This window comes from Carlito syrichta, unplaced genomic scaffold (assembly GCF_000164805.1).
Source record: "Carlito syrichta isolate Samal-C Ts95f unplaced genomic scaffold, Tarsius_syrichta-2.0.1 Scaffold315299, whole genome shotgun sequence".
NCBI classification, from domain to species: domain Eukaryota; kingdom Metazoa; phylum Chordata; class Mammalia; order Primates; family Tarsiidae; genus Carlito; species Carlito syrichta.
The window spans coordinates 230,899-256,121 of record NW_007259395.1 but is presented as its reverse complement, the minus strand read 5'-3'; the positions used below and the strand labels follow the sequence as shown (position 1 = coordinate 256,121).

At 43.3% G+C, this 25,223-nt stretch overlaps 1 protein-coding gene and 1 pseudogene across 5 annotated transcripts; one reads left to right on the top strand and one right to left on the bottom strand.

Annotated features, from left to right (window-relative positions):
* The first annotated feature begins 218 nt into the window (after positions 1-218).
* On the top strand, positions 219-25,223 carry COPS7B (COP9 signalosome subunit 7B). Of its 5 annotated transcripts, none has more exons than XM_008072499.2 (7): positions 219-426; positions 6,604-6,781; positions 10,750-10,825; positions 13,148-13,236; positions 14,962-15,164; positions 17,662-17,767; positions 23,468-25,223. In XM_008072499.2, exons 2-7 carry the CDS (start codon positions 6,620-6,622, stop codon positions 23,624-23,626), a joined length of 795 nt encoding a protein of 264 aa, XP_008070690.1. In that variant the 5' UTR covers positions 219-426; positions 6,604-6,619; the 3' UTR covers positions 23,627-25,223. The 5 variants fall into 5 exon arrangements, with proteins under 5 accessions (XP_008070690.1, XP_021561828.1, XP_021561829.1 ...); XM_008072498.2 differs by lacking the exon at positions 219-426 and adding an exon at positions 4,758-4,907; XM_021706153.1 differs by lacking the exon at positions 6,604-6,781.
* On the bottom strand, positions 7,887-8,269 carry LOC103275080 (annotated as a pseudogene).

Sequence of the window (25,223 nt, the reverse complement as noted above, 5' to 3'; positions counted from 1 at the left end):
ATTTGGTGTTGTTGCTTAGAGTTTGCCCTAGCGGAGATTTGGCTTGAGATGTTTAGAGGCTCGAAGGGCACGCTCCTGTCCCTGAGCACACTGACCGTCCGAGACGATAGCGGGTTGCACTGTGCGATGCGACAGAGACAACATTTCCCAGCATTCCTGGGGAGAACCCGGGGGACCACAGATCCCAGCACACCACCAAGCGGCCCAGAGACTACAAATCCCAGCATTCCCTGCACCCCGTTCCTCTGTAACTTAGACTCCAGTGTGCCGCGCAGTGTGCGCAAATTCACCCGCAGAGTTGGTGGTTTCTGAATCCGAAGACTTGAAACCAGGCGAGAAGACCCTTCTTTCCTTCAAAAGAAGATGACAGCCCACAGAGAGTTAACTTCTGTTTACATGGGACTCAGAAATCTTCTGCAAATCATGGTAAGACTGCAAACAACAAACAAAAACACTGATTAAACCATGAAAGATAATATAACAAGATGTCGTCTTCAAACCATGCTTGTTTGTTGTTCTGAGGCGCCTTTTATGTGTTTTGCAAGTGTTTCTGGTGTGTTCCTGCTTTGGACCAGGAGAGCTATGGATTGTATACTCAGAATATCAATAAAGAAAGGGACTTTAAATAATTTGCTAATCCAACCCCTGTTGTTTTTATGTATGAGGAACTTTAGGCCCAGAGAGGTAAAGAGATTGGCTACAGACACAGCAAGTTGGGACAGAGTTAGAATTCTGCTGACTTGCAGTCTGGGCTCTTTGCACCACACTAAAGAGGTGATATTTTTAGCCGCATGGCAATGTGATTATTCTTCTCCTTGATGAACAGTTTTCCCATCCACGGTCGAAACACTCGGAGGTTAGGTAGCATTTATTTGGTGGATTTCCTGCAAGTGAGGGAGTGTGATCTTTTTTATCTTCAGCCTAAGTAGGGCTTGGTGTTTTGTTCTTTGTCATTCAAGGTGACATTTAATGTGATTTCAGGAAGTAGGTAAAATTGCAGTGAAAGCCACAGTTTCCTTGGAGACCTCCTAAGTCCTTTCTTTGGCCTTCCTTCCTCTTCCTGTACCCCCTTTCACCTATCTGGGCTCCCACCCAATTTTTTCTTCTATGTAATTCAACAAACATATTTTCGACTTGTTATTTGTCAGACACTGAGTGGGTAAAAGGTGAAAGACATGGTCACTGCTACCAGGAAGATAACCATCTATTTAGGGAAATAAGGAGACTCCACTGAGATTCAAGATGGAGTGTGATAAATGGTGTAAAATAAATGACATCAGAATGCCATAGAGGCCCTTGTGGAGAGATTTATTCCAGCTGGCGAAACTTTGTGGAGGAGGTGGCATTTGAACTTGAAGGATGGGTAGGATGTTTTTTTTAAAATTTTTAAATGTGTTAATGAGGTGTAACATACATACAGTAAGGGAACAATTTTCACGTTTTTATATACCCCCGTCCCCACTCCCCAAATCAAGATATAGAACATTTCCAGCATGTCTTGTGCTCCCCCTAATTAGTATTGCATCCTCACATCTGGAGATGACCACTCGTCTGATTTTATCGCTATAGATAAGTTTTGTCTCTTCTTGAATTCCATTTAAATGTAATCATATAATATGTACAGTATGTATTTGGCTTTTTTCATTCATCATTCGTTCATTTTTTTGAGATTCATTCAGGTTGTGTGTAGCTCTTTTCTGTTTTTTTTTTTTTTATTTTTTTTTAGTAAGAGTCTCACTCTTCACCTAGGCTGGAGTGCAGTGGCATGCTCATGGCTACCGTAGCCTCAACCTGCTGGGCTCAGGTAATCCCTCTGCCTCAGCCTTCCAAGTGGCTGGAACCACAGGTGCACACCACCACACCCAGCTAACTTTTTAATTTATTGTAGAGACAAGTTCTTGCCAAGTTGCCCAGGCTGGTTTCGAACCCCTGGACTCAGGCAATTTTGTCGCTTCAGCCTCTCAAAGTGCTGGGATTACAGACGTGAGCCACTGTGCCTGGCTGCTTTTTCTTTTCAGTTGCTGAATAGTATTCCATTGTATGTTTAGAACACAATTTATGTATGCTACTGTTGGTAAGCATTTGGGTTGTTATCATTTTTTAGACTATTATTATCAAAGCTGCCATGAGCATTCTTATATGTTTCTTTTTGTGGACATGCACATATTTCTAGGAGAGAAGTTGCTGGCTTGTAGGGCATACCTATGGTAGTAGATATTGCCAGTTTTCCAAAATGATGGTACCATATTATGCCTTCAACAGCAATATAAGGGAGTTCTAGTTGCCTCTTTATCAACATGGGGTGTTTGTTGTCAGTCTTTTTAAGTTTAGTCATTTTTGCTAAATGTGATAATTAAGGTGTTTATTTACATTTTATCTACTGTTGAACACTAAGTATACTTATTGGCTATTTGAATGTCCTCTCTTCTGAAGTGCCTGTTCAAGTCTTTTCCCTACTATTTTAAATTAGGTTGTCTGTCTTGATTTGTAATTCTTTATATAGTCTAGATATGGAGTTCTTTGTCTGGTATATACTTTGCAAATGTCTTTTTTTAAGACTGTGGCTTGTCTTTTCATTCCCTTACTGGTTTCTTTTGAAACAGATTTTTTTTTTTTAAGTGACAGGGTCTCCCTACGTTGCCCAGACGAGAGTGCAGTGCTATACACAGGTGCAATTGTAACGCACTACAGCCTCAAATTCCTGGGTTCAGGTGATCCTCTGGCCTCACCCTCCTGAGTAGCTGAAACTACAGGCACATGCTACTGCACTTACCAATCAGAAGTTCTTAATTTTAATGTAGTGCAACAGTTCAGTGTTTTCTTTTATGGTAAGTGTTTTTTGGTATTACATTTAAGAAATCTTTGCCTATGGAGTTGGTAGGAGTTTTACAGGCAAATATGAGAGAAGAGCATTGCAAAAAAAGAAGAGAGCAAGCTTGGTGTTTGAGAGGGAAAATATAAGTGGTGCTGGGCATGGGAGCCTGTGAAGGGGGTGGGGTGAGACAAAGTTGGAGGAATTAGGAGACACACTGCAGAGGGCTTTAACTTTAGCCATGGAGTCTGGACATCATTCTGGAGGAAGTAGAGATGTTACTGGAATTTTTATGAAATCAAACTGAACTCAGTTGTCTTCCACCCACTTTCAAATTTGCCCCTCCCCCTCCACAGCCTTATTCACTTGACACCAGTTCCAGATAGCTCTGGCCTCCCAGAATCCTGGGTAATATCCTCCTTCCCTCTCCCTGCATTCAACTGGCCACCAAGTCTTATAGATTCTATAGTCTAAATGTCTCCAACACTGACCCTTCTTTTTCATCCCCAACTGCCACTATCTTTGTTTGAGATCTCCTATCTGGAATAAATCAGTCACCTCAAGGGTTTCCCTACCTCCAGTTCTCTCCACATCCGATCCATTCCTATGGCACTTAGCATGACTATTCAACAAAGACAATTATTCATACCTCTTTTCACCTTAAAAAGCCTAATAGGCCTTTAGATTTTTAAGATTACAATGGCTCACACCTGTAATCCCAGCACTTTAGGAGGCCAAGACAGGAGGATTGCTTAAGCCCAGAATTTAGAGACATGCCTGGGCAACATAGACCTTGTCTGTACAATAAATAAAAAAAATTAGCTGGGCATAGTGGCCTGCGCTTATAGTCCCAGCTACTCTGGAGACTGAGGTAAGGATTGTCTAAGCACAGGAGTTGGAGGCTGAAGTGAGCTGTGATCATGCCGCTGCACTCCAGCCTGGCAACACAGTGAGACCCCAGCTCTAGATAAATAAATAAATAGGAACTTAAATTTAAGTGTTCCAATATGAGGCATTTCTTAGCCATCTTCCCAGGGGAGGTGGTAAGCACCAAATGCAATACTTAAAATGACATTTTGGTCACAGAACCATTGATGGTTCAACCCATCTCTTGCTTATTTTAAGTACATTTTTTGATAGAGTGGTGGTTCACGCCTGTAATCCCAGCACTCAGGGAGACCAAGGTAGGAAGACTACTTGAGCGTAGGAGTTCGAGATCAGCCTCGGCAACAGAGCAAGACCTCGTCTCTACAAAAAAAATTTAAAAATTGGCTGGGGGTGGTGGCCCGCGCCTGTAGTCCCAGCTACTTGGGAGACTGTGGTGAACGAATTACATGAGTCCAAGAGGTTGAGGCTGTGGTGAGCTGTGATCTGCCACTGCACTCCATCCCAGGTGAGAGGGAGACCCCGACTCAAATAAGTAATTAATAAAATCCATTAACAAATACATTTTCTGATAGAGATCAAGAACATGGTCTTTGACTTCAGATTTTCTGAGTTCCTAAATGGGCTTTGCCACTTTTTGATTTTTGGACTCGTAAACTTAGTTAACTCACCAGAAAAATGGGAACAATATTACAAGCCATAGAATTAGAAGAATTCAATGAGGCAATACACTTACAGCACCTGGCACATGGAAAAACGCTCAGTAAACGGTAGTTACTAGACTTAATGTCTCCATGCCCAGGGGTAGCGTAGTAGCCATAGGGAGCTCCTGAGAGATAAAGCTCAGCCTGGGGGATGGATTTTAGGCCCGGGATAGTGATGGCGACGGTTCTGCCGCAGTACCACCTAGGCCGCATTCCTCTCCTTGGGCCCCTCGCCATCCCGCTCCCCGCCCAATTCCCGGACTGCAGTCTCTTTCCTGGCCCTGGCCCCATTGGAGGTGAGAGGCTGTGAACGCCGCGGGGGGAACCTTGTGTGGGCGGAACGAGAGAGCAGTGCTGGGAGGCTTCCGGGGGAGCTGCACTGGCGACGGGTCGGCGGAGGCAGAAAAGCGCCGGACGCCGGGCCGATCATGGACGCTTGACAACCTGCGGGTAGGCGCCGGGAGGCCGAGCCAGCGACTGAGAGGACCGAGAGGTGACGCGGACAGGTAAGGGCCGGCGAGAGGGCAGGACGGGTGGAGCTGAGTGTCAGGCTTGTTCAGACCGTTCGGCTTCTCGCCCGCCGCCAAGAAAGCCAGCGGCCATGCCGCCCCGCCCCCGCCTCGGGGAGCGCGCCCCGCGGCTCCTCACTACACGCCCGCGGCCCTGCTTGGAGAACGCCGCTCGCCTGAAGTCTGCTCCGGCATGGGACCCTCAGCTTTACTGCTGTGGCTGCCCTCGCTCCCCCAGCCTCCAAAGGCTGCCCCACTTTGCCCCTGTCTGATCCATCAAAATAGCGCCCTCCTCTGACGGGAATTTGTCTCCTCTCTTTCCCAGACGCCTCTGACCCTCCTACTCCAGAAGAGAGCGACTATCACTGTCTTCTTACACTTTCTTCCCCCACAGGCATTGCTTTTAGGCCGAGATATTTTGGAGGGACCGAAGTTTATCTCCATCTCCCTACCCCTTTTCTACGCCCAGCACCTTCCATTCAGTCTCGTCAGAGATCCCCATCTTTCTCTTCACCTGTGTCCACTTGGAAGGGTGGTTTTACTTCCTCCCCTCTTAACCATCACCTACCCTTTCCCTCTTCTCCACTTCTCCTCCCTCTCTTCTTCTCACGCCTTCCCTTCCCCTTCTCAGAACCTTTTGTCCCCAGCTCTTCACTTTTTCTGACAGGATCTTTTTAGGTAACCTTAAGTGAGGCAACATACCTGTTTCTCTAATAGTGTGAAAAGGCTACTCTCTGTGTGCCTATCTCCATAGGAAAACTTAGTTTCTCTTGCACCAAACTATCCATCTTTTAATTGTTCTCTGCTTCACTCTGCAATACCTTTTTCCTATATTTTGTCACACTGGCCCAGTATGTATCATTCTTGAAAGAGAAATATTTTCTTACGTGGGACACCTGTAGAGTATACTCAGTGTATAATTAGATTACACATGTGAGGGACTCTCCCATACCTAATGTCTTTAGGATGGCATTACAGTATCTTCACTGTTTTCCCAAATCGTTTTATTGTTTGCTTGAAGTTTTGAAGTTCTGAAATCATATTTGGTAAAATGTCATCTATCAGGAGGAGGCCAAATGGAGTTTCCTCCTGGTCTTGCACAGCATGTATTTTCTCAGTTTGAATTAAGAAACTACTGCTGCTTATTTCCCCCTTTTCCTATGCTTAAATGACTTCTTTGATTAATTGAGGCATCTTTCTTGTCTACAGTTTGTCTTATCTGCATTTGGCTGTAGATGGGATTCTGGTGACACAGTAGGAGCTGTAACTGATTGCTTTTGCCTACATCCGGTGCCGCTTATAATGGCTTTCTTTATAGGCAGTATTCTATGTTTCTTAACCAGAGTGCAAATATGAGGTCGATATAATACAGCTACCAAAAACCTCCTGTGTGTTTCTTTAAGTCTTGCTCAGGTTTTCGAACTTAGAAGGTGTTGCCTTTGGGAGGGGGCAGATGGGAATGAAATGACTTTTACAAAGTGTGTTTCAAACCTCAGAATTGAGGACAAGATCCCTTTAACTGCAGGTTGAACTCTACTCATCTCACAAAGTGGTGATTACATCTGGACTCAGGAACTGTTTTTCTTTATGAACACTATAAAATTAAAATATTCTGGTGTCTGATCCAGCATTAAATAAACATAGACTTTGCAAAGGAAAAGGAAGAATGGCTGACAACTTCTCTTTTGAACAGATTTCAAGGCCAGAGGATGGCAGGGGAACAGAAACCCTCAAGTAACCTCCTGGAACAGTTTATTTTACTAGCCAAAGGTACCAGTGGTTCAGCCCTCACTGCTCTCATAAGTCAGGTCTTAGAGGCTCCTGGAGTGTACGTCTTTGGAGAACTGCTGGAGCTGGCCAATGTGCAGGAGGTAAGAGCGGTTTTCAATTTCTTTGCCTTCTTTGTTTTAAGCCTTCTGTGATTCTCCAGATTTCCAAGGAATTTCAGTTCTGAAGTATTGTGAACTTGTAAACTACTTTGTTGAAGGAGGGATGGGAATTGGTGGGTAGGCAAAGAGATTAAGGATGATGTCTTGGGCTCCTTTTATTCGGCATTTTTGTCTGAACATGGGTGGGTAAAGTTACATTGGGTTGCAAATAATAATCTGAAAAATAGTAAAAAGTCAAATTGATCCTGATAAATTAGAAAAAAATGGGGCTATAAGCTTGGGCTGATGTTTAATAGGGACAGTTTCAGGGATTCTTTGGGCCCGAAAAAAACTCCAGTGCAATACAGATAAGGAAGATTGGACAGAGACACACATAGCAGAAACTTACTGCTATTGAACATGAGATGTGCATTAATAGGAGTATATTGTTCATTGGGAAAAGGGCAATATTGTGTTAAAGTAGATGTGTTAAAAACATGAAAAGGAGGGAAGTAGTCCATTTTGCTTTGTTTGCTTGTTGTTATTAAAACCTTGGGTATCTAGTTTTGGTCATCATGCCTCAAAATTGAGAAGATCTGTTGAAGAATGACCAGATGGAACAAGAGATGTAAAGCAACCTATACTTTTCTTTCTTTTTTTTTTTTTTTTTGAGTCGGAGTCTCACTCTGTCACCCAGACTGGAGTGCAGTGGCCACTCCCGGCCGCTTTCGACCTGCTGGGCTCTGGCAATCCTTCTGCCTCAGCCTTCCAAGTAGCCGAAATTACAGGCGTGCGCTACCACGCCCGGCTAGTTTTATTGATTTATTGTAGAGATGAGGTCTTGCCAAATTACCCAGGTGGGTCTCGGACCCGCGGGCTCAGGCATTTCACTCACCTCAGCCTCCTAAAGCGCGGGATTACCGGCTGAGCCATCAAGCCTGGCAACCTATACTTTTCAACCTCTACTTCCCACTTGGACACTTGTATTTTTATTATTTATTTATTTGGGAAAAATCTGTGAACATCTTTATTGCTTTGTGTGTGTTTGGGTGGGTAGTCAGGAACTTTTGGTGGGCTGGTAGGGTGGTTCTCCTTCCTCTTCACCATCTCAGGCTTCTGGCTGTGCAGGACAGACCTGGTAGTGTAAATGACTGCCATGCACAGATCCAGACAGTGATGGTACTTGCAGATCATGTGCTAAATGCTGCAGAGAGTGGTCTTGGCGTTCTTGGTGGTGGTTTGCATGTAGAAGGTGGCTGGCTATCTCTAGGCGGCTCATCACCTTCATGACCACCACAACACCTTTGCTGTTAGCTGCCAGCTCCACACCCACAGTCAATTTTAATAGGAGTTTGGGTGAATCAACCAGTTGTAACCGAAGGAGTTGCAAACCTTCAAGTTATTGGGCTTGGTGCTGTCTGTCTGTTTATTCCTCTTGATCAGGAAACAGGAGCAGTTTCCCACAACCATCTGTTGCCAATACCCACACATAGTTCCTTACTCTGTGATGGCCAGAGATGCGAAAAAAACCACTTTTGCTTTTTCATTGTAAATTTTTATTTAATTTCAGTTTGCTAAACTGTAAGCTCTGTGAGAGTAAGGTCTGTAGTGCTCACCGTTGTTTCCTTAGAGCTGAATACATAGCCTGACACACAGTAGACTTTCAGTAAAAATTTAATTTACCAGAGGTGGAAAATTAATTCTATGATAGAACTGGGTTCATTTTTCTTTTCTTTTTTTTCTTTTTTGAGTTGGAGTCTCACTCTGTCCCCCAGACTGGAGGGCAGTGGCTACTTCTGGCTACCGCAGCCTCGACCTGCTGGGCTTCGGCGATCCTTCCGCCTCAGCCTTCCAGGTAGCTGGAATTACAGGCATGCGCTACCACGCCCGGCTGATTTTTTTTTTTTACTTTATTGTAGAGATGAGGTCTCGCTGCCCAGGCGGGTCTCGAACCCGCGGGCTCAGGCAATCCACTCACCTCAGCCTCCCAAGGGTGCGGGATTACAGTCTGAGCCACCGAGCCTGGCTTGGGTTCATTTTTCAACAGAAGAGATGGCCTAGTCTACCCTCTCAAGTTACGACGAACCATCTGAGGTCCCTGAATTAGAAGTGAAGGAGACCGTAAAGAACATCAAGCCTAGCCCCCATCTTTCAGACAATTACAAACCTAGCTGGTACAGAGTATTTTCTCTAGAGCAAATACTCTAAAACGTCTCCCACTAGTCTAAATCCCTAAGAGTTTTCTGTCTTTAATTTGCATCCACCTCCTCTTAGCCAATCTTCCATAGTTACAAAACAACTGCTTGGCATATTCATTTAGGTTTTTCATGAACCTGAAGGAACATATCACTCCTAGGCCATCTCTTCTGTTGAAAAATGAACCCAAGAAGAGATGGCCTAGGAGTGATATGTTCCTTCAGGTTCATGAAAAACCTAAATGAATATGCCAAGCAGTTGTTTTGTAACTATGGAAGATTGGCTAAGAGGAGGTGGATGCAAATTAAAGACAGAAAACTCTTAGGGATTTAGACTAGTGGGAGACGTTTTAGAGTATTTGCTCTAGAGAAAATACTCTGTACCAGCTAGGTTTGTAATTGTCTGAAAGATGGGGGCTAGGCTTGATGTTCTTTACCAGGTCTCCTTCACTTCTAATTCAGGGACCTCAGATGGTTCGTGGTAACTTGAGAGGGTAGATTGAAGTCTTAGGATTCCAGAGTTCTCACTGAGATGCTTAGCAAATCACCTTTATCTCCTCACACTTTTTTTTTTTTTAAATATGTGAACTAGGAATAAGCTAGTTGCTTTTTAGTGGTCTGAAATTTTGGATGCAGTTCTTGGAATCTTTTTTAAAAAGTGGCTAAAATTGAGTAGTGTTGCTATTGGTGTCTGTAGAATATTACTTGTTATATCTATTTAGACTTTTTTTTTTTTTTTGAGTTGGAATCTCACTCTGTCGCCCAGACTGGAGTGCAGTGGCCGCTCCCAGCCCCCGCAGCCTCGACCTGCTGGGCTCCGGCGATCCTTCCGCCTCAGCCTTCCAAGTAGCTGGAACTACAGGAGTGTGCTACCACACCCGGCTCATTTTTTTTGATTTATTGTAGAGATGAGGTCTCACCAAGTTGCCCAGGCGGGTCTCGAACCTGCGGGCTCAGGCAATCCACTCACCTCAGCCTTCCGAAGGCGCGGGATTATAGGCTGAGCCACCAAGCCCGGCTTCTATTTAGACTTTACTGAGTTTAGTAAATTGGAAGAATAACAGGAGCATGTTTATGAGTTTAAAAAAACCACCCAGTTAAGGCGATTGACAGTTGAGCAGTTTCAGGCAGAACAATGGCTCTTTGCCATCAGCATCAGTGAAGAGTAAGTAATTTTAATGAACATTTTTATTTGGGGCAGCCTGATATCCTAGTTTCCTGTCCCAGCTGGGCTTTCTATTATATGTTATGTTGTACTATCTTTCCTAGGGTTCAAGTCCACATGTAGTCCGAGATTTGGAACTAACCTTAAGTTTTGTTTAGTTTGGGTTGATAGTGGCTTGCGCTGTGCCTACCGAGCTGATGTGTAGACAGGGCTGCTCCAGTCTTTATTATAATGCTAGGAGAATCTTGAGAAAACTTGAACTACTTACAGTGATTACTGCTCTCTCTGTGTGTGTGTGTGTGTGTGTGTGTGTGTGTGTGTGTGTGTGTGTGCGCGCGTGCACACTCACAGAAAGAGACGGAAGCAGTTACTTGGGCATGCTATGTGGAGTGTAAAACATATTACTGAGGGAGAAAAATTAAATTTGGTGCTTTGGTAATCTTATTATCTTTTTCCAAAGAATCATAGTTGGAAGGGAACTCAGGGTCCAGGTGATCAAACTGTACAGGATAAATGGTCATGACATCTTTGACACATGCTCACCCATCCTCTGAACACTACAGTGATTGGTAGACAGCTTGTTTTGTGGTGAACTTTCTTTTTCTCCTCAGCTTGCAGAAGGAGCTAATGCTGCTTATTTGCAGTTGCTGAACCTGTTTGCCTATGGAACATACCCAGATTACATAGGTGAGTTGGTTAAGTTCCTTCAGAAGACTTTGTTTAATTAATGTTGCTCAGTTTGGAGAATCTCTGTGGTTTGAGATATGAAGCAGGGCATGGGGGAGACTTTCTTGACCTGACTGTTTCCCATTTTACTGTGCTCTGTAAGTGACCTCACAAAAGGAATTTCCCTTCTCACCTTTTATTTCCCAGTGAGTTAAATGGGGACTTTTGTGTATGCTTAACTACAAATGTAGCCCTTGTTTATTTTCCAGATGAGATTCTTTTTTTTGTAAGCTGAAATTTACCACAGGAAAGATGAGATTCTGAAGGACTGGTATTTATAGGGCATGGAGTGCTGTGAAGAGTCAGAATGCTCACTTGTAAAATAGTTCAACATTTTAAATATTATCAAAATAATATCACCATATTGAAGAAATTTTGGAAAATAGTTTAAAAAGTCACTCATTGTTGTACCTCCATTAAACTACTGTTAGCGTTAGGGTACTGGATTTTTTTCCCCTTTATGCTTGTGTTTTCTTTTACATAGATGTGCATAGATATACAGTTTTTTATTTTATTTATTTTAAAAATATGGAACACTTCACAAATTTGTGTGCCATCCTGGCTCAGGGGCCATGCTACTCCTCTCTGTATTGTTCCAAATGTATACAGTTTTATATCTTGCTTACTTTTTTCCTGCTTGTTTCATAGGCATTTATCCATATTTTAAATCGTTGTAACAATTTTAAATATTCCTTAATCTGATATTCCATAATCTGCTTAGCACATTCTCTTGAGTTGTTTTATGTTGGAATCTTAAATATCAGGAATGAGATACTTTCATGTGCAAACCCTAGTTTATCTTGCACCCAAACTTTTTTTTTTCTGGCTTCCCTACTGTTTTTTCAGTGGTATGACAGTAGCCTGATATTTAGGGCCTTCTCAATTACACCCCTGACTTTCCCTTCTTTCTCTCTGGTCATTTCTGCTTACTCTGTGCTGCCGTCAGACTGGATAGTTTGCCACTTACTGGTACACCACATTTTTCTTTGTTTAAATGAGTGTGTGTCCTCTGTCCTCTGTTTCTATCCTCATTTACCAAAGAGGCAACATTGCACTGACTCTTACCGGACTGCCAGCATTTGTATTCTAGCTCCACTTCTACTAGTTGTGTGTCCTTTGGCAAATTAAGTAATTTTATGTACCCCAGTTTCCTTATCTGTAAAATGGGAGTAATAACTAACATAAGTCCATTATTCCTTCTCTGTGCTCCTTGAGACTAGATGTTTCAGGATGTAGGATTTTGAGGATTTTAGAAAGGTGATATGATGCATATGCCTTTTTATGTAACATCCTCAGAGGGATGTGGGCAGTTAAACACATACATAATTTTGCAGAAAAACAAGTGAATGTTCACAAGTGGGATAAAAAGCCTGCTTCAATTTAGGTCAGGAATTGCTACTAGATGAGTTTGAGCACTGTGCTTAAGAAAAAATCAGTTTGGGTTCAGCTTTTTGGAATTCAGAATGATGGTTAGGGGATTGAGGACACTTAGACTTGTGGGGTTGTTGTGAGGATTAAGTGGATGTGTGTATGTATGTGTGACTCTATATGCAATCCATCATGTAAAGCTTCCTGTATATGTTATCTGCAGCTGCTACCCTTGCTATTGTTTTCATTACTGTTATTACTAACATTTTGCCTATTCATCTCAAACTCCATTTCCTCCATGAAGCCTGCCTTTCTTTTCGTCTCTTCGTCGTTTCTCGCAAATAAGATAGTAGTCACACTATCTCTCTGTTTCTCTTTCTGTCTCTCCTTCGCTCTTCCTCCCCCTGTAGTTTGCATCTTTCTTCTGGTAGTTCTGCCTTGCGATTGAGACATCTGATTGTAAGACTGAAGACAAGTCCAAGACCACTGAGTTGCATAACTCCAGGTGGTTGGGATCCTTGGCAGCAGCCCTGACAAAGCCCATCTTATTCATCATTGATTCTTCCCAAGATAGAGCTTTGCATTTAACAGATGCTCAATGAAGATGTGTTGAACTTAATGTCACAAGGGGCACAAATTATCCATTAAGATAATTGTCATATCATTTTGCTTGTTTATGCCTGGCTTTTCGGGAGACTAAATGCCTTGTGTGTAGAGACTGAGTTGTCTTTGGAAGTACGTCGTCTTCCAAAGAAGACAGGAGGTGCTCACAGAATATTTACTCAATGAATAAGTGTAGAATCATGACAGTGTTTCAGAAGTAGTTTCGGTTTGTGGAATTGGTGAACTTATTCCATTAAAGAAATCCTAATTTTATTTTATGTCTTGATTTTTGTGGTGGGTGGGACTGAGCAGCCAACAAGGAGAGCCTGCCAGAACTGAGCATAGCTCAGCAGAACAAGCTGAAGCATCTTACCATCGTGAGCTTGGCATCAAGAATGAAGGTATGATCCTGAACCCTTTTCTGTCTTCCTCCTTACCCTGATTCAGGTGTTTCATTGGCATCCCAGCTGTCCACAGTAGAGTCACATCATAAATGCATGAAATTTGCTTGTCAAAGGACAACAGAGAAAAAGATAACAATTAAAATGGTGTAGACAATTACTCCCCATTCCATGCAGGAAAAGTGTGCCTAGCAGTGATTTGAATCAGCAGGTCTCAGTTCTGGCATGCCACGGTGTCTCATGTGGTGTGAGCATTTTGCCATGCTCAGAGGGAGACTACTGTTTAAAGATACACATTTTTCAAATAGCAAGGCAGATTAGTAATTTCATCTGTTGCTCAGTGCACAGTGGCTGTGCCCTTGCTTTAGGAAAAACTTGCCATGTTGGACCTCCTGAGAGGTATATTTTTAATATGCTACCTTTCTCTGGGATTTCCAAGGTAAATTACACTAATTAGAATTTTTGCCTTATATGCTAACTTTAGATCCTAACCTTCTGTAAGGTACCAACAACTCCAGAGTCATGATACTGTTTCAGTACTCTGCCCCAGTGGATTTAGAAGAAGCCTTGCAGCCAGCTCCTTACAGCCCATAATAATGAAGGTCTAGGTTTGGCTAATTTGTAGTTGATTTTCACTCATTGCCTGATCTCAGTCTAGATGTCTAAGTTTTTGTGGGACTATACCTTTGAAAAAGTTTGGTTTTTGCATCTCACCTCTGTGATTGAGCTTGAGAGTAGTGATGTATATTTGTCCTTAGATTGCCATTTCAATGGCTGAAATTACTCTCAAACCTGATCTAATTATAGATCTCCAATTCTCAGCCTGCCTGGCATTTCAGGTGAGGGCCTATTGTATTGGGAAATGAGGACTTGACTTTTTTTTCTTGTCCTGATTGTTGACTTCTCAAGTATAGTAAAGAAATAGGAATGTTCTTCTTCCTTATTTCTGTAACCTGTCATTGTAAGCCCACCTGCTGCCACTGAATATTACGCCTTTAGCCATAGAAAACCCTTCTAGGTATGTTTGCTGTTACTCTCTGAGTACATCTTCCTACTGTCTGTTTCCAAACTAGTAGCAGTGGGCCAGAGGATTTGCAGAAAACTGGATATTTAGATGCCCTGTTGTCTTGGAGTCATGTAGAATGCTGCTACAACCCAGTAAAGGACTGTGGTTGAGGAATTGACATTGGCTGCAAGAATCTAAGAAAGCAGTTGCAAACTTTAGGATGACCTCTGGATGGCAGTCTCCACTGTCCACCTGTAGGTGGATGTGCTGGCTTGCAGAGTTTTTTTTTTTTGCTTACACTCTGCTGGGCAATTAGCCAGTTCTCCTCTCCTGGTATCTGTTGACAGTTTATGATAATCTGGCATTTTATGCAAAGTCTGCAAGCTTCCAGAAGGTGGCAGAATGGCATATACTGAGTATTTATCTTTCTCTCCACTAGGAGGTTTTAGGATTGCTAAAGAGTATGCTGCAATGTGTGAAAGCTGAAGACTGGGTGAAGTTAAGGCAGAGAACTAGGAGGATGCCTTCTTAGATGCTCTGGGGTCTTATTTGGGTCTCACAGTTCATTTATCCATCTCTCATTGCCCTAGATATTAATAATTACCACTAACCTGCATTTCCCAAGCCCAGAGGCAGCTGTTGGCTATGTGGGTAATACCTGTATTTTCATTAATGCTTGCCAGATGGTTTTTATAACTATCACATGACCTTATCTACAGTGTATCCCCTACTCCGTGCTGCTGAAGGACCTGGAGATGCGAAATCTCCGGGAACTGGAAGACCTCATCATTGAGGCTGTCTACACTGACATCATCCAGGGCAAGCTGGACCAGCGAAACCAGCTGCTAGAAGTGGATTTCTGCATTGGCCGTGACATCCGAAAGAAGGATATCAATAATATTGTCAAGACCTTACATGAGTGGTGAGGCTGAGAGGAGGGGGATATCTAGCATGTCTTTTGTGCTTCTGCCTGCAAAAACGTGATCTCCTGATGTCACCTGAAGGTTTGTGCTAGGCCTTGTGGCTGCCTGGGAGATAGGGCCTTAGGACAATAAGCCAGAGAGTGGGGCTGGATTAATGATCACAGCTGCATGGCAACAGAAATCATTTCAGGCCTTCTAGTGCCTTACTTATAAAATAGTACATATCTTAAATGCAGCTGTTTATTAGTGAACTGTAAAATACCCAGGGTTAGCAGGTGAAGTCTTCATCCTAGCTTTGTGCTGCCAATACCATGCTTTCCAAACTCAAAGTTTGACCCAGCTCAGGGATGTTAGTGCTTGTAGGATTCTGTAGATAGGAGAACCCAAGTTCAGAGTCAGTGACATATTGAGCTAGTGTTTGCAAAACACTGTGAGGGATATCGAAGACAAGGAACGGGTTATTCCAATTTGGAACACAGACTCACGCATAGAATATTTGACAACTGTATTCTGGTATATAAAAACAATTGGGACATTTGCATGGACTCTGTTTAAATGGAATTTGATATTTGTGAGAGTTGTCACACATCCTACAAGGATTTATTATGGAATAATTTAAATAATTTGGGACTTATAAAGGCAGATGGACTTAGTTGGAGAAGTGGTAGCTCAGTTTTGAAGGAGGGCCAAGATTAGAGTATAACTGGAGGTGAGAAGAGCATGTTCCCAGGCAGGCATGTGGTGTCTTGGAGGTCATAGAACAGAACAGGCAAACTTTGTGTAGAGGAATGGGAAAGTGGTTTTCTTCTTTCTTTCTTTTTTTTTGAGTCGGTGTCTCTCACTCTGTCATCCAGGCTGGAGTGCAGCTCACAGCCGCTGCAGCCTCTACCTGCTGGGCTCAGGCGATCTTTCCGCTTCAGCCTTCCAAGTAGTTGGAACTACAGGCACGTGCCGCCACGCCCAGCTAGTTCTTTGATTTATGGTGGAGATGAGGTCTTGCCAAGTTGCCTGACTGGTCTCGAACCCGTGGGCTCAGGCAATCCTCTCACCTTGGCCTCCCAAAGTATTGGGATTATAGGCATGAGCTACTGTATCCGGCCAGGAAGTGGTTTCTTTAAAACAAATCCAATCTATGGCTTATCCCCAAGAGAAGGATGTATATCCAGGGATGAACAGCCCAACTTTGACTCCCTGGTGCCTGAAGCTCCCTGAGTTTTCCTCACTTGAACTATACTTAGAACCTAGGGCATGTGCTGCCTATGCTTTACCCCAAGTTCTGTCCCAAGCATAGCCCAGAACATCTTTACAAGATTGGACACAAATAGCAGCTTTCAAAAATTTGAGAAACTATTAAATCAGAATAAGCAAGAAATAAACCTAGAAAATAGCCCTAACACAAAAATGGTCTGGCACACAAAATCTAGTTTCTGATCCTACTCAAGTCAGCTTTCCTATTCAGTTTTTGAGGTGGCTGACACAGTTGTCATGTCCATGGTCTGGTTTCCTGTTTTTTTTTTTTTTTTTTTGAGTTGGAGTCTCACTCTGTCACCCAGACTGGAGTGCAGTGGCCACTCCTGGCCACCGCAGCCTCGACCTGCTGGGCTCCGGCGATCCTTCCACCTTAGCCTTCCAAGTAGCCAGAATTACAGGCATGTGCTACTACGCCCGACTGATTTTTTGATTTATTGTAGAGATGAGGTCTCGCTGCACAGGCGGGTCTCAAACCCGCAGGCTCAGGCAATCCACTCACCTCAGCCTCCCAAAGGCGTGGGATTACAGGCTGAGCCACTGAGCCCGGCTTGGTTTTCTGTTTTTAAGCCCCGAATATATTTGACCCAGAGGTGCTAGACTAATTCTTATCTGGGAATATTTACTAGTAGAGATTCTTAAAACTTATATTTAGGCATTGGAGGTAGATTTGAAACAAAATTGTTATATAGACAGGTACTAACAAACATGGTAAAATGTTCACAACTATTGGGTCTTAAGTGGAGGGTATGTGGATATTCACTGTATATTCCTTCAGCTTTTTTGTATTAAGATTTTGAAATAAAAAGTGGGGAAAATAAAATAATGAAGAAGAGTATGGCAATTAGGAAATAACTTAAACTTCTGAGAAGAGGGGCTATCTCCAAATTAGGATGTTTTTAGAAAAATCTTTTCTCTGTTTACTAGTGTTTACTCAGTGCCATCTGTAAAGTCCTTTAATCTTATATGCTGAAAAGTTGTTTCCTGTGGGATACAAAGGTTGTAAATTAAAGTTATATTCTAGTAAACTACCCCCAAACCACTGTATTTGTATCCTTATGTCCTGTTTTACGTATTTAGAAATGCTTGTATTTTGAAAGAAGTAAAGGGAAAGATCCCTGGAGTGAGGGAGTATTAAAGGAAGTCTGTATCAGGTGCTGGGGAAGGCCGTTGGAGCGGGAGGTTTCTGAGCCTGGATGAGACTTCCCACGCCTTTCTGTGGCTCAGGACTGGTTTTCTCCTCTGTAGGTGTGATGGCTGTGAAGCAGTTCTGTTGGGCATTGAGCAGCAAGTTCTGAGAGCCAACCAGTACAAAGAGAACCACAACCGGACTCAGCAGCAGGTAGAGGCAGAGGTAAGAAAGGAAGGGAATGTTTTTGTTTTTCTCCCCAGCGTGTACCTGTTTATTCCTTTGCAGTGTTTCTGTTTTTGTTTTGTGAGTCTTGGTGTAGATGAGACAAGCAGTCACCAAGAAATGGGCACTGGGCTAGGGTACGAAATGGGCACTGGGCTAGGGTACAGGGATGTGGTACAGGGATGGGTATGACAGGACTTCTGCTTTTGGTTGATTCTTCTTTCTCATTCCTGGTCAGCAGAGGGTGATTGATTGGGCTTGGAGAACACAGAATTTTGTAGTTTCTGTACATGTGTACTTTGCAACTGTAGCAAAAGAAAATGAGCCTGGGGATGAATTTTAAAAATGTATAGAAGGATGGTGGTTACCTGGTGGAGTGGAGGGAGAGGTACAATTGGGCAGGGGCATATAGGGCTTCAAATCCCTGGGAATGTTCTACTTAAGTTGTGTGGTGGATACATAGTGTTCATTTCATTCTTCTGTAAACTGTACATGTATGTTACAAACTTTAAAAAGTACATGACATGGCTGGGTGTGGTGGCTTGAGCCTGTAATCCCAGCACGTTGGGAGGCCGAGGGGAGAGGATTGCCTGAACCTGCGGGTTTGAGACCAACGTGGGCAACATAGTGAGACCTCGTCTCTACAATAAATAAAAAAATTAGCTGGGTATGGTAGCGTGCACCTGTGGTTCTGGCTACTTGGAAGGCTAAGGCAGAAGGATTGCCAGAGCCCAGCAGGTTGATGCTGGGGTGACTGTGAGTGTGCCAATACAACTGCAGCCTAGGCAACGGAGTGAGACTCCAACTCAAAAAAAAAAAATACATGACTTATTTCATTCTAAAAAAAGAAGGAAGCATTACAATTTGGTGGGTGAGATGCAAATTGAGGTCAGTGGGTGTGGTTTTAGTGACACCTGGTTGTTCAGGACTTTTTTCAACCTGCTGGGCTCAGGTGATCCTTCTGCCTCAGCCTTCCATGTAGCTGGAACTACAGGTGTGCACTATCGTGCTCAGCTTATTTTTTGGTTTATCATAGAGAAGAGGTCTCATCAAGTTGTCCAACCTGATCTTGAACCCACGGGCTCAGGCAATCCACTCACCTTGGCCTACCAGAGTGCTGGGATTACAGGCTGAGCCACTGAGTCCGGCCTACAATCCATTTTAAATTCTATTTCCAACTAAGGAAGTATGAACTATATGATCTTGGGTGGTATTTCAGAACTAGAGAAAGAACCAGGTTTTTCCCTGGACCAAGGCTTCCTTTTTTTTTCTTGCATACTCCTGTCCTTGCCTGGCAGTGCATCTCACTCTGATCACCTCACATGCCACTGTGTCTTCTTCGTGTTTCAGATACAGTTCTCACTCCTCCAATAACACTACTCTCACTAAACAAGCTTATTGAGAGAGCAGTTTCTACAGGAGAAAACTGCTTAAGGAAGCAAATAGGCATTTGAATGACAGGGGAGAGTATCTATACTTTGATCTATGTATTTACTCAAAAGCTTTTGACAGGATCCTGAATCAAAGACTTTTAAATAGAGTTGAGTCACCCTGAGACAGACTACATTATTATAGTAGGGGGTGAAGGTATAGACAGGAAGCAGAGGATAAACAAACTCTTCTTTTTTTTTTGAGTTGGAGTCTCACTCTGTCACCCAGACTAGAGTGCAGTGGCCGCTTCTGGCCACCGCAGCTTTGACCTGCTGGGCTCCGGCGATCCTTCCGCCTCAGCCTTCCAAGTAGCTGGAACTACAGGTGTGCTACTATCATGCCTGGCTGATTTTTTATTTATTGTAGAGATGAGGTCTCGCCAAATTGCCCAGGTGGGTCTCGAACCCGCGGGCTCAGGCAATCCACTCACCTCAGCCTCCCAAAGGCGCGGGATTACAGGCTGAGCCACCACGCCCGGCTCATAAACTCTTCTTTAAATGGGGAAGAGTAGTGCACAGCCTTCCTCATGAGCCAGAGTAAGAACTGTGAGTTCATGTTACTGTCAAGGAGATAATGTTGAACTTTGACAAGAATAAGAGTATAGATAGCAAGAATAAAACAGCAAAGCCCCGAGTGTCAGTTAAGCTGATGGATTACTGAGAGGCCAACAAGGGAGCGTTGCCTTGGTGAATGTGGTGAATGTGCCACAGAGTTTCTTCCTTGGCTGGCAGGTCAGGAACTGACACCTCAGCCTAGCCACGGATACTCTGAGTCTGAAGGTAGCCCAAGTCACCTGAGGCCACACTCAAAAGAGAAATGCTGATTGATTGTTAATTTCTGATAGGCCAGTAATGACTTTATTCTACAGAAACACAGGTGAAACAGATTGAAGATATAACCATTATTTGGGGATTGATTAAATCCTTTTTCCTTACTCTTACAAGAGTTATGAGACTGTCAGTAAATCTAAGATATGTTAAATGAAAGAATCAATATAGAAAACTATTTATAGTATAAGCTGATTGCTTAGTAAAAATTATTACACAGATAACTTGAGGAAATAAGATTAAATAGTGTTTATTAGCCAAGGTGAAATTAAGGACTTCTTTTGGTTTTATTTTTAAATTTTTAATAAAGTTATTTTGTTAAATGAGAAAGGAAATTATTTGCTTGGAAAGATACTATTTTTGTAAATACAGTTCTTGAAACAAAAATTTGTTAATTTTCTAATGTCTTAACTTGATTCAAGTTTTGTCAGGTTTTGGGAAAACCTTGAAACAAATTTTCTTTGGTAATGATAAGTTGCAGCATTTTTTTTTTTTTTTTTTTTTTTTTTTTGAGTCAGGGTTTTACTCTGTTGTCCAGGCTGGAATACAATGGCATGATCACAGCTTACCGCAGCCTCCAACTCCTGGCCTCAAGGCATCCTGTGTCAGCCTCCCAAGTAGCTGGAACTACAGGTGCATGCAACCACACCCAAATTATATTAAAAAATTTTTGTAGGCCAGGTGTGGTGGCTCAAGCCTGTAATCCCGGCACTTTGAGAAGCCAAGGCGAGAGAATTCCCTGAGTCCAGGAGTTTGAGACCAGCCCGGGCAACTTGGTGAGACCTCATCTCTGCAATCAATCAATCAATCAATAATAAATAAATAAATAAGCAAGCAAGCAAGCTGGGCATGGTAGCACATGCCTGTAGTTCCAGCTACTTGGAAGGCTGAGGCGGTAGGATTGCCTGAGCCCATCAGGTCAAGGCTGCAGTGGCCGTGAGTGTGCCACTACACTCCAGCTTGGGTGACAGAGTGAGACTCCAACTCAAAAAAGTAAAAATAAAAATTTTTTTGTAGTGAAGTCTCACTATGTTGCCCAGGCTGTTCTTGAACTCTTAAGCTCAAGGGATCCTCCCATCTCTTCCTCTCAAAAGTGTTGGGATTACAGTCATGAGCCACATGTACCAGCCAAGTTGCAGGATCTTTTAATACTTGGAAGTCAGAGGTAACTGACATACATAGAAATAAACTTAAATCATGCTGTTATATCTTATTAAAATTATAATTAGCCAGATGCGGTGGCTCATGCCTGTAATCCCAGCACTTTGGAAGGCGGAGGCCAGAGGATTACCTGAGCCCAGGAGTTTAAGACCAGCCTGGGCAACTTGTCAAGACCTCGTCTCTATAATAAATCAAGAAAAATTAGCCGGGTGTGGTGGCACTTGCTTGTAGTTCCAGCTACTTGGAAGGCTGAGGTGGAAGGATTGCCTCAGCCCATCAGGTCAAGGTTGCAGTGGCCATGAGTGTGCCACTGCACTCCGGCCTGGGTGATAGAGTGAGATCCCAACTTAAAAAAAAATTCTGCTTCCTGATACTTAGAAAGTATACCGAACTGGGACAGCCTTGAAATGTTATTTTATAAAGTACCGTTAACTGAGAATGACATTTCTTAAACTTTCCTTCAACGCCATTAAAATATACCTTAGCCAGGCTTGGTTGCATGCATCTGCGTCACAGCTGCAGCTACGTGGCTGAGACGGGAGGATTACTTGAGCCCAGAAGTTCAAGGTCAACCTAGGCAAAATAGTGGGGCCCTGGTTCTATTATTTTAAAAAATGCCTTGAAATAAGACAAACAATTACAGATACCTTTTTTGTGAGACAAAGAGTAGTAAGCTATTGACTTGCTCACCATTCTTCACTCACCAGTTCCCCGAGGGACTCTACTGAACGAGAGATACCAAAGCAGCAGTGAGCCATCAGGAGGGTGGGATACCTGAGAGCTTCCCAGATGGTGTTTTGTGGTCTGACAAGACTCTGAATAAACCCAGACTTGAATTAGACTGCTTTCTATATTGATGGTCCCAGCTCACTCTGCTCAGTCTTTCTTCCTTCAAAAAGGTTACAGTGTTGATTGAGGTTATAGCAGTTTGGGGCATGGTTGTTACCCCCATTTCAAAACAACGGAAACAAAAACAACCTACACTCTAGTCGAGGTTGATCCTGCAGATGATGGCTGTCCTTCAGGAATCTAGCTTTTGTCTCACTCTCATAGCACTGTTTTATCTGTGCATGTGGACTGTCTCTGACTCAAACTCCTGATATTCTGATTATTCAGAACCTTTGACCCAAGAATTTCCTTCTCACTTTGCAAAAAACCAAACCTCCTGCTTCTCAGAGAACATGGAAGTCACCAAATAAGGGAAGCTCCTATGTCTTCTCATCAACAGACATAGGCCTCACTTTGTACCAACTTTCTCTTTTTAATTCCTTCTAATGATTTTTTTTAAAAAGATAATATTTATTTGAGTGGACATTTCTTCCCTGCCATCTCCATCTTACTGCTTTTCCTCCCCTTTTTCTTCTTCTCAATGAGCTGAAGACAAAGGTAGAGAAGATCCATGAGAACTGGTGTCAGGGAATGTGTGTATATAAATAGGCACTCCTGGAGCACACGGTTGGCAGAAGTACAGGTTGGTACAGTCATTTTTCAGAAGACAGTAGAGCAATACTGATTCAGATATAAATATGTGGATCCTCTGACTGGAAAGCTCACTTCTAGGTATATCTTCTACGGTTTTCACCAAAATATGCAAAGGTAAACATAGAAGGCTATTCATACTAGCACCAAAAAACAAACTGGGAACCAGTTTAAAAACTGAAGAAACTTTAGAGTAGTGCACAGGAAGTACAGAGGTATCTGTTGCAACATGGAAAAACATTCAGGAACTGCTTAAATGTTTTTGAGCCCTTTCTTTGTTAAGCAAAAAAAGATATGCTCTAAGCAGTAGTGTGATAGCATTTTGCTAGCTTTTACTAAGTTTTCTTCATTTGTCACTTAGCTAAAGTTCATCCTCTACTTGTCTGTTCTGGAAGGGTTTGTGGAGCTGTGTTTCCAAAGTTCTTGTGAAAAAATTAGCGACTTTATACATGAACAAGAGTTAGCTGAATATTGAATTCTTGAATCACTCTTATTCTCAGGACACTTTGTTACTTTCTGTGTTGTACCTCTTTGCCTAATGGTCCATTTCCAGTTGTTTTGACCAAGAGAGCATTCGTTCCATGTTTTTGCTTGACTCATTTCCACATACCTTCCATGAATAGCCTATGCTTATTTCTCCTTATCTCAGTTTCTGGAGATGATTTCACATTTTCTTGCAGATTTTCTTCCTGAACATGAAGATTTTAGTTTCTTTTCTGTGTGGCCCTCCTTATATTGAGAGCAGGTTTTGTTGATTTGCTGGTGCTTATAGGCTGAGCACACCAATTCTCTCTCCCTCCAGGTTACCAACATCAAGAAGACACTCAAAGCCACCGCATCTTCCTCAGCTCAGGAGATGGAGCAGCAGCTGACCGAACGGGAGTGTCCCCCTCATGCTGAGCAGAGACAGCCCACCAAGAAGATGTCCAAAGTGAAAGGTCTGGTCTCCAGCCGCCACTAGGGCTGGCTGGGGCAGCTGGCACTCACCAGGCCTGGGTCAGGTGGGGAGGGGACACCAAGGGCCTATTTCCTCCCCTCTCTACCTGCAGTGAGTTCCAGACCTGCCCGTCCCCTCACCAGCACCTCCTCACCCCCATTGGTACTGTTCCAGAAAAACCGTTACTCCTTTCCCTCACCCACTTCCTCCTTCCCCAGTTGTTCCCTTCAGACTCAGGGGCTCCACCAATGCCATCCTAACAGGGTCGGACACTGCCCAGCTTCCCTCCAGGAGGTTCTTGTCTCTGTGTAAGGGCTTGTCTCCCTCTCAGTTTTTCTTTTGCTCCATGTCATTTTGTCAGGCTGGGCATAAGCCCGAGGCAGCTTTAGTAGGCCCCCAGGGATGACTGCGAAGGAGGCCCCTCCCCAAGAGAGGAGGGGCATTCCTTTTCCAGCCCCATGTACCACAGTACCCACAATGGTGCAGGCGATCTCTAGCCAGGTATCAAAATGCTTTGTTTTCCCTCTCCTGCCTTACCCCTGTTGGCAGCTCCACTTCAGGCCATGGAGGGATGTGATGCTGGGCTATGTTTACTAAACCTGTGGGTTTTCAGCCTCTTAAGCCCAGCTCCGATCTCTCACTAGTTGGGAGCCCTGAGTTGACTGACCTTTGGTATCCAAGCACAGATGGAGGGTGTTGTGGGTCCATGGGTAGCAGAAGTTATTTCTTCCGGCTTGGTGTTCTCTGCTGGCAATTTTCCTGCTGCCTCTGACTACTCAGCCTTGTTTTCCATGTGTAGTCCCCAGCTGCCCACTGGGGCTGTCTGCCAACACTTGCTCTCCCGAGATCTTTAATTTCTTCCGGCTGTACCTGGGGTGGGGATGGTAGCACCGAGGCCACTCTGCCTGGGGAAGGACCTGCTGCTGCTTCTGTCTTTCTTTCTACCCCTCGTTGGCTGATGACCCAGAGCCCTCTGATGATGGCATTCTCCTGGCAAGAGAAAAGGACTTAACTAGACTTTCTAAACTTGAACAGTTTCAGGTTATATTTTAATTTTTTTTTTTGTACAGGTTCTGATTCTAATACATTTCAACATGCTTTTGTCCCCCCTCGTGTCAATATGTGTTATAGACTAAACGCCGGGGATTTTTCACCTGGTTGGAGGGTGGCATGTGTGTCTGTGTGCGTGTTTTATTTTGTTTTTTTAAGGGGAGGTGGAGGTCCTGGACTGATATTAAAGTTCATTGAGGAAAAAGCACATTTTAGAACAAAAAAATAAAAAGTGTAGATTTAATGTATGTGACTGGAGTGTGGGGTTGCATAGCTGGTGGATCTTGAGGGGTTGGGACTAGGGTGGTTCAGGGAAATGTGATGCTATTTCAGTGCCATGGCTAACAAATAGATTTCTCCTTTTTCTAAAATGTCCAGCAGCTGCCTACTGCTGATTGAATGTTAAAGTATTCTCATTTCCCTTTTAAGCTGGTCCATGTGCCCACATAACATTACGTCCAACTGGAGAGTTAAGTTTAATTCCCAAAGTATGTTTCATGAAACCCCTTGTCAGATGCTCTGTGGAAAAGGGGTTCTGTTATTAAATAAATTTGGCAATCCCTGCACCCCA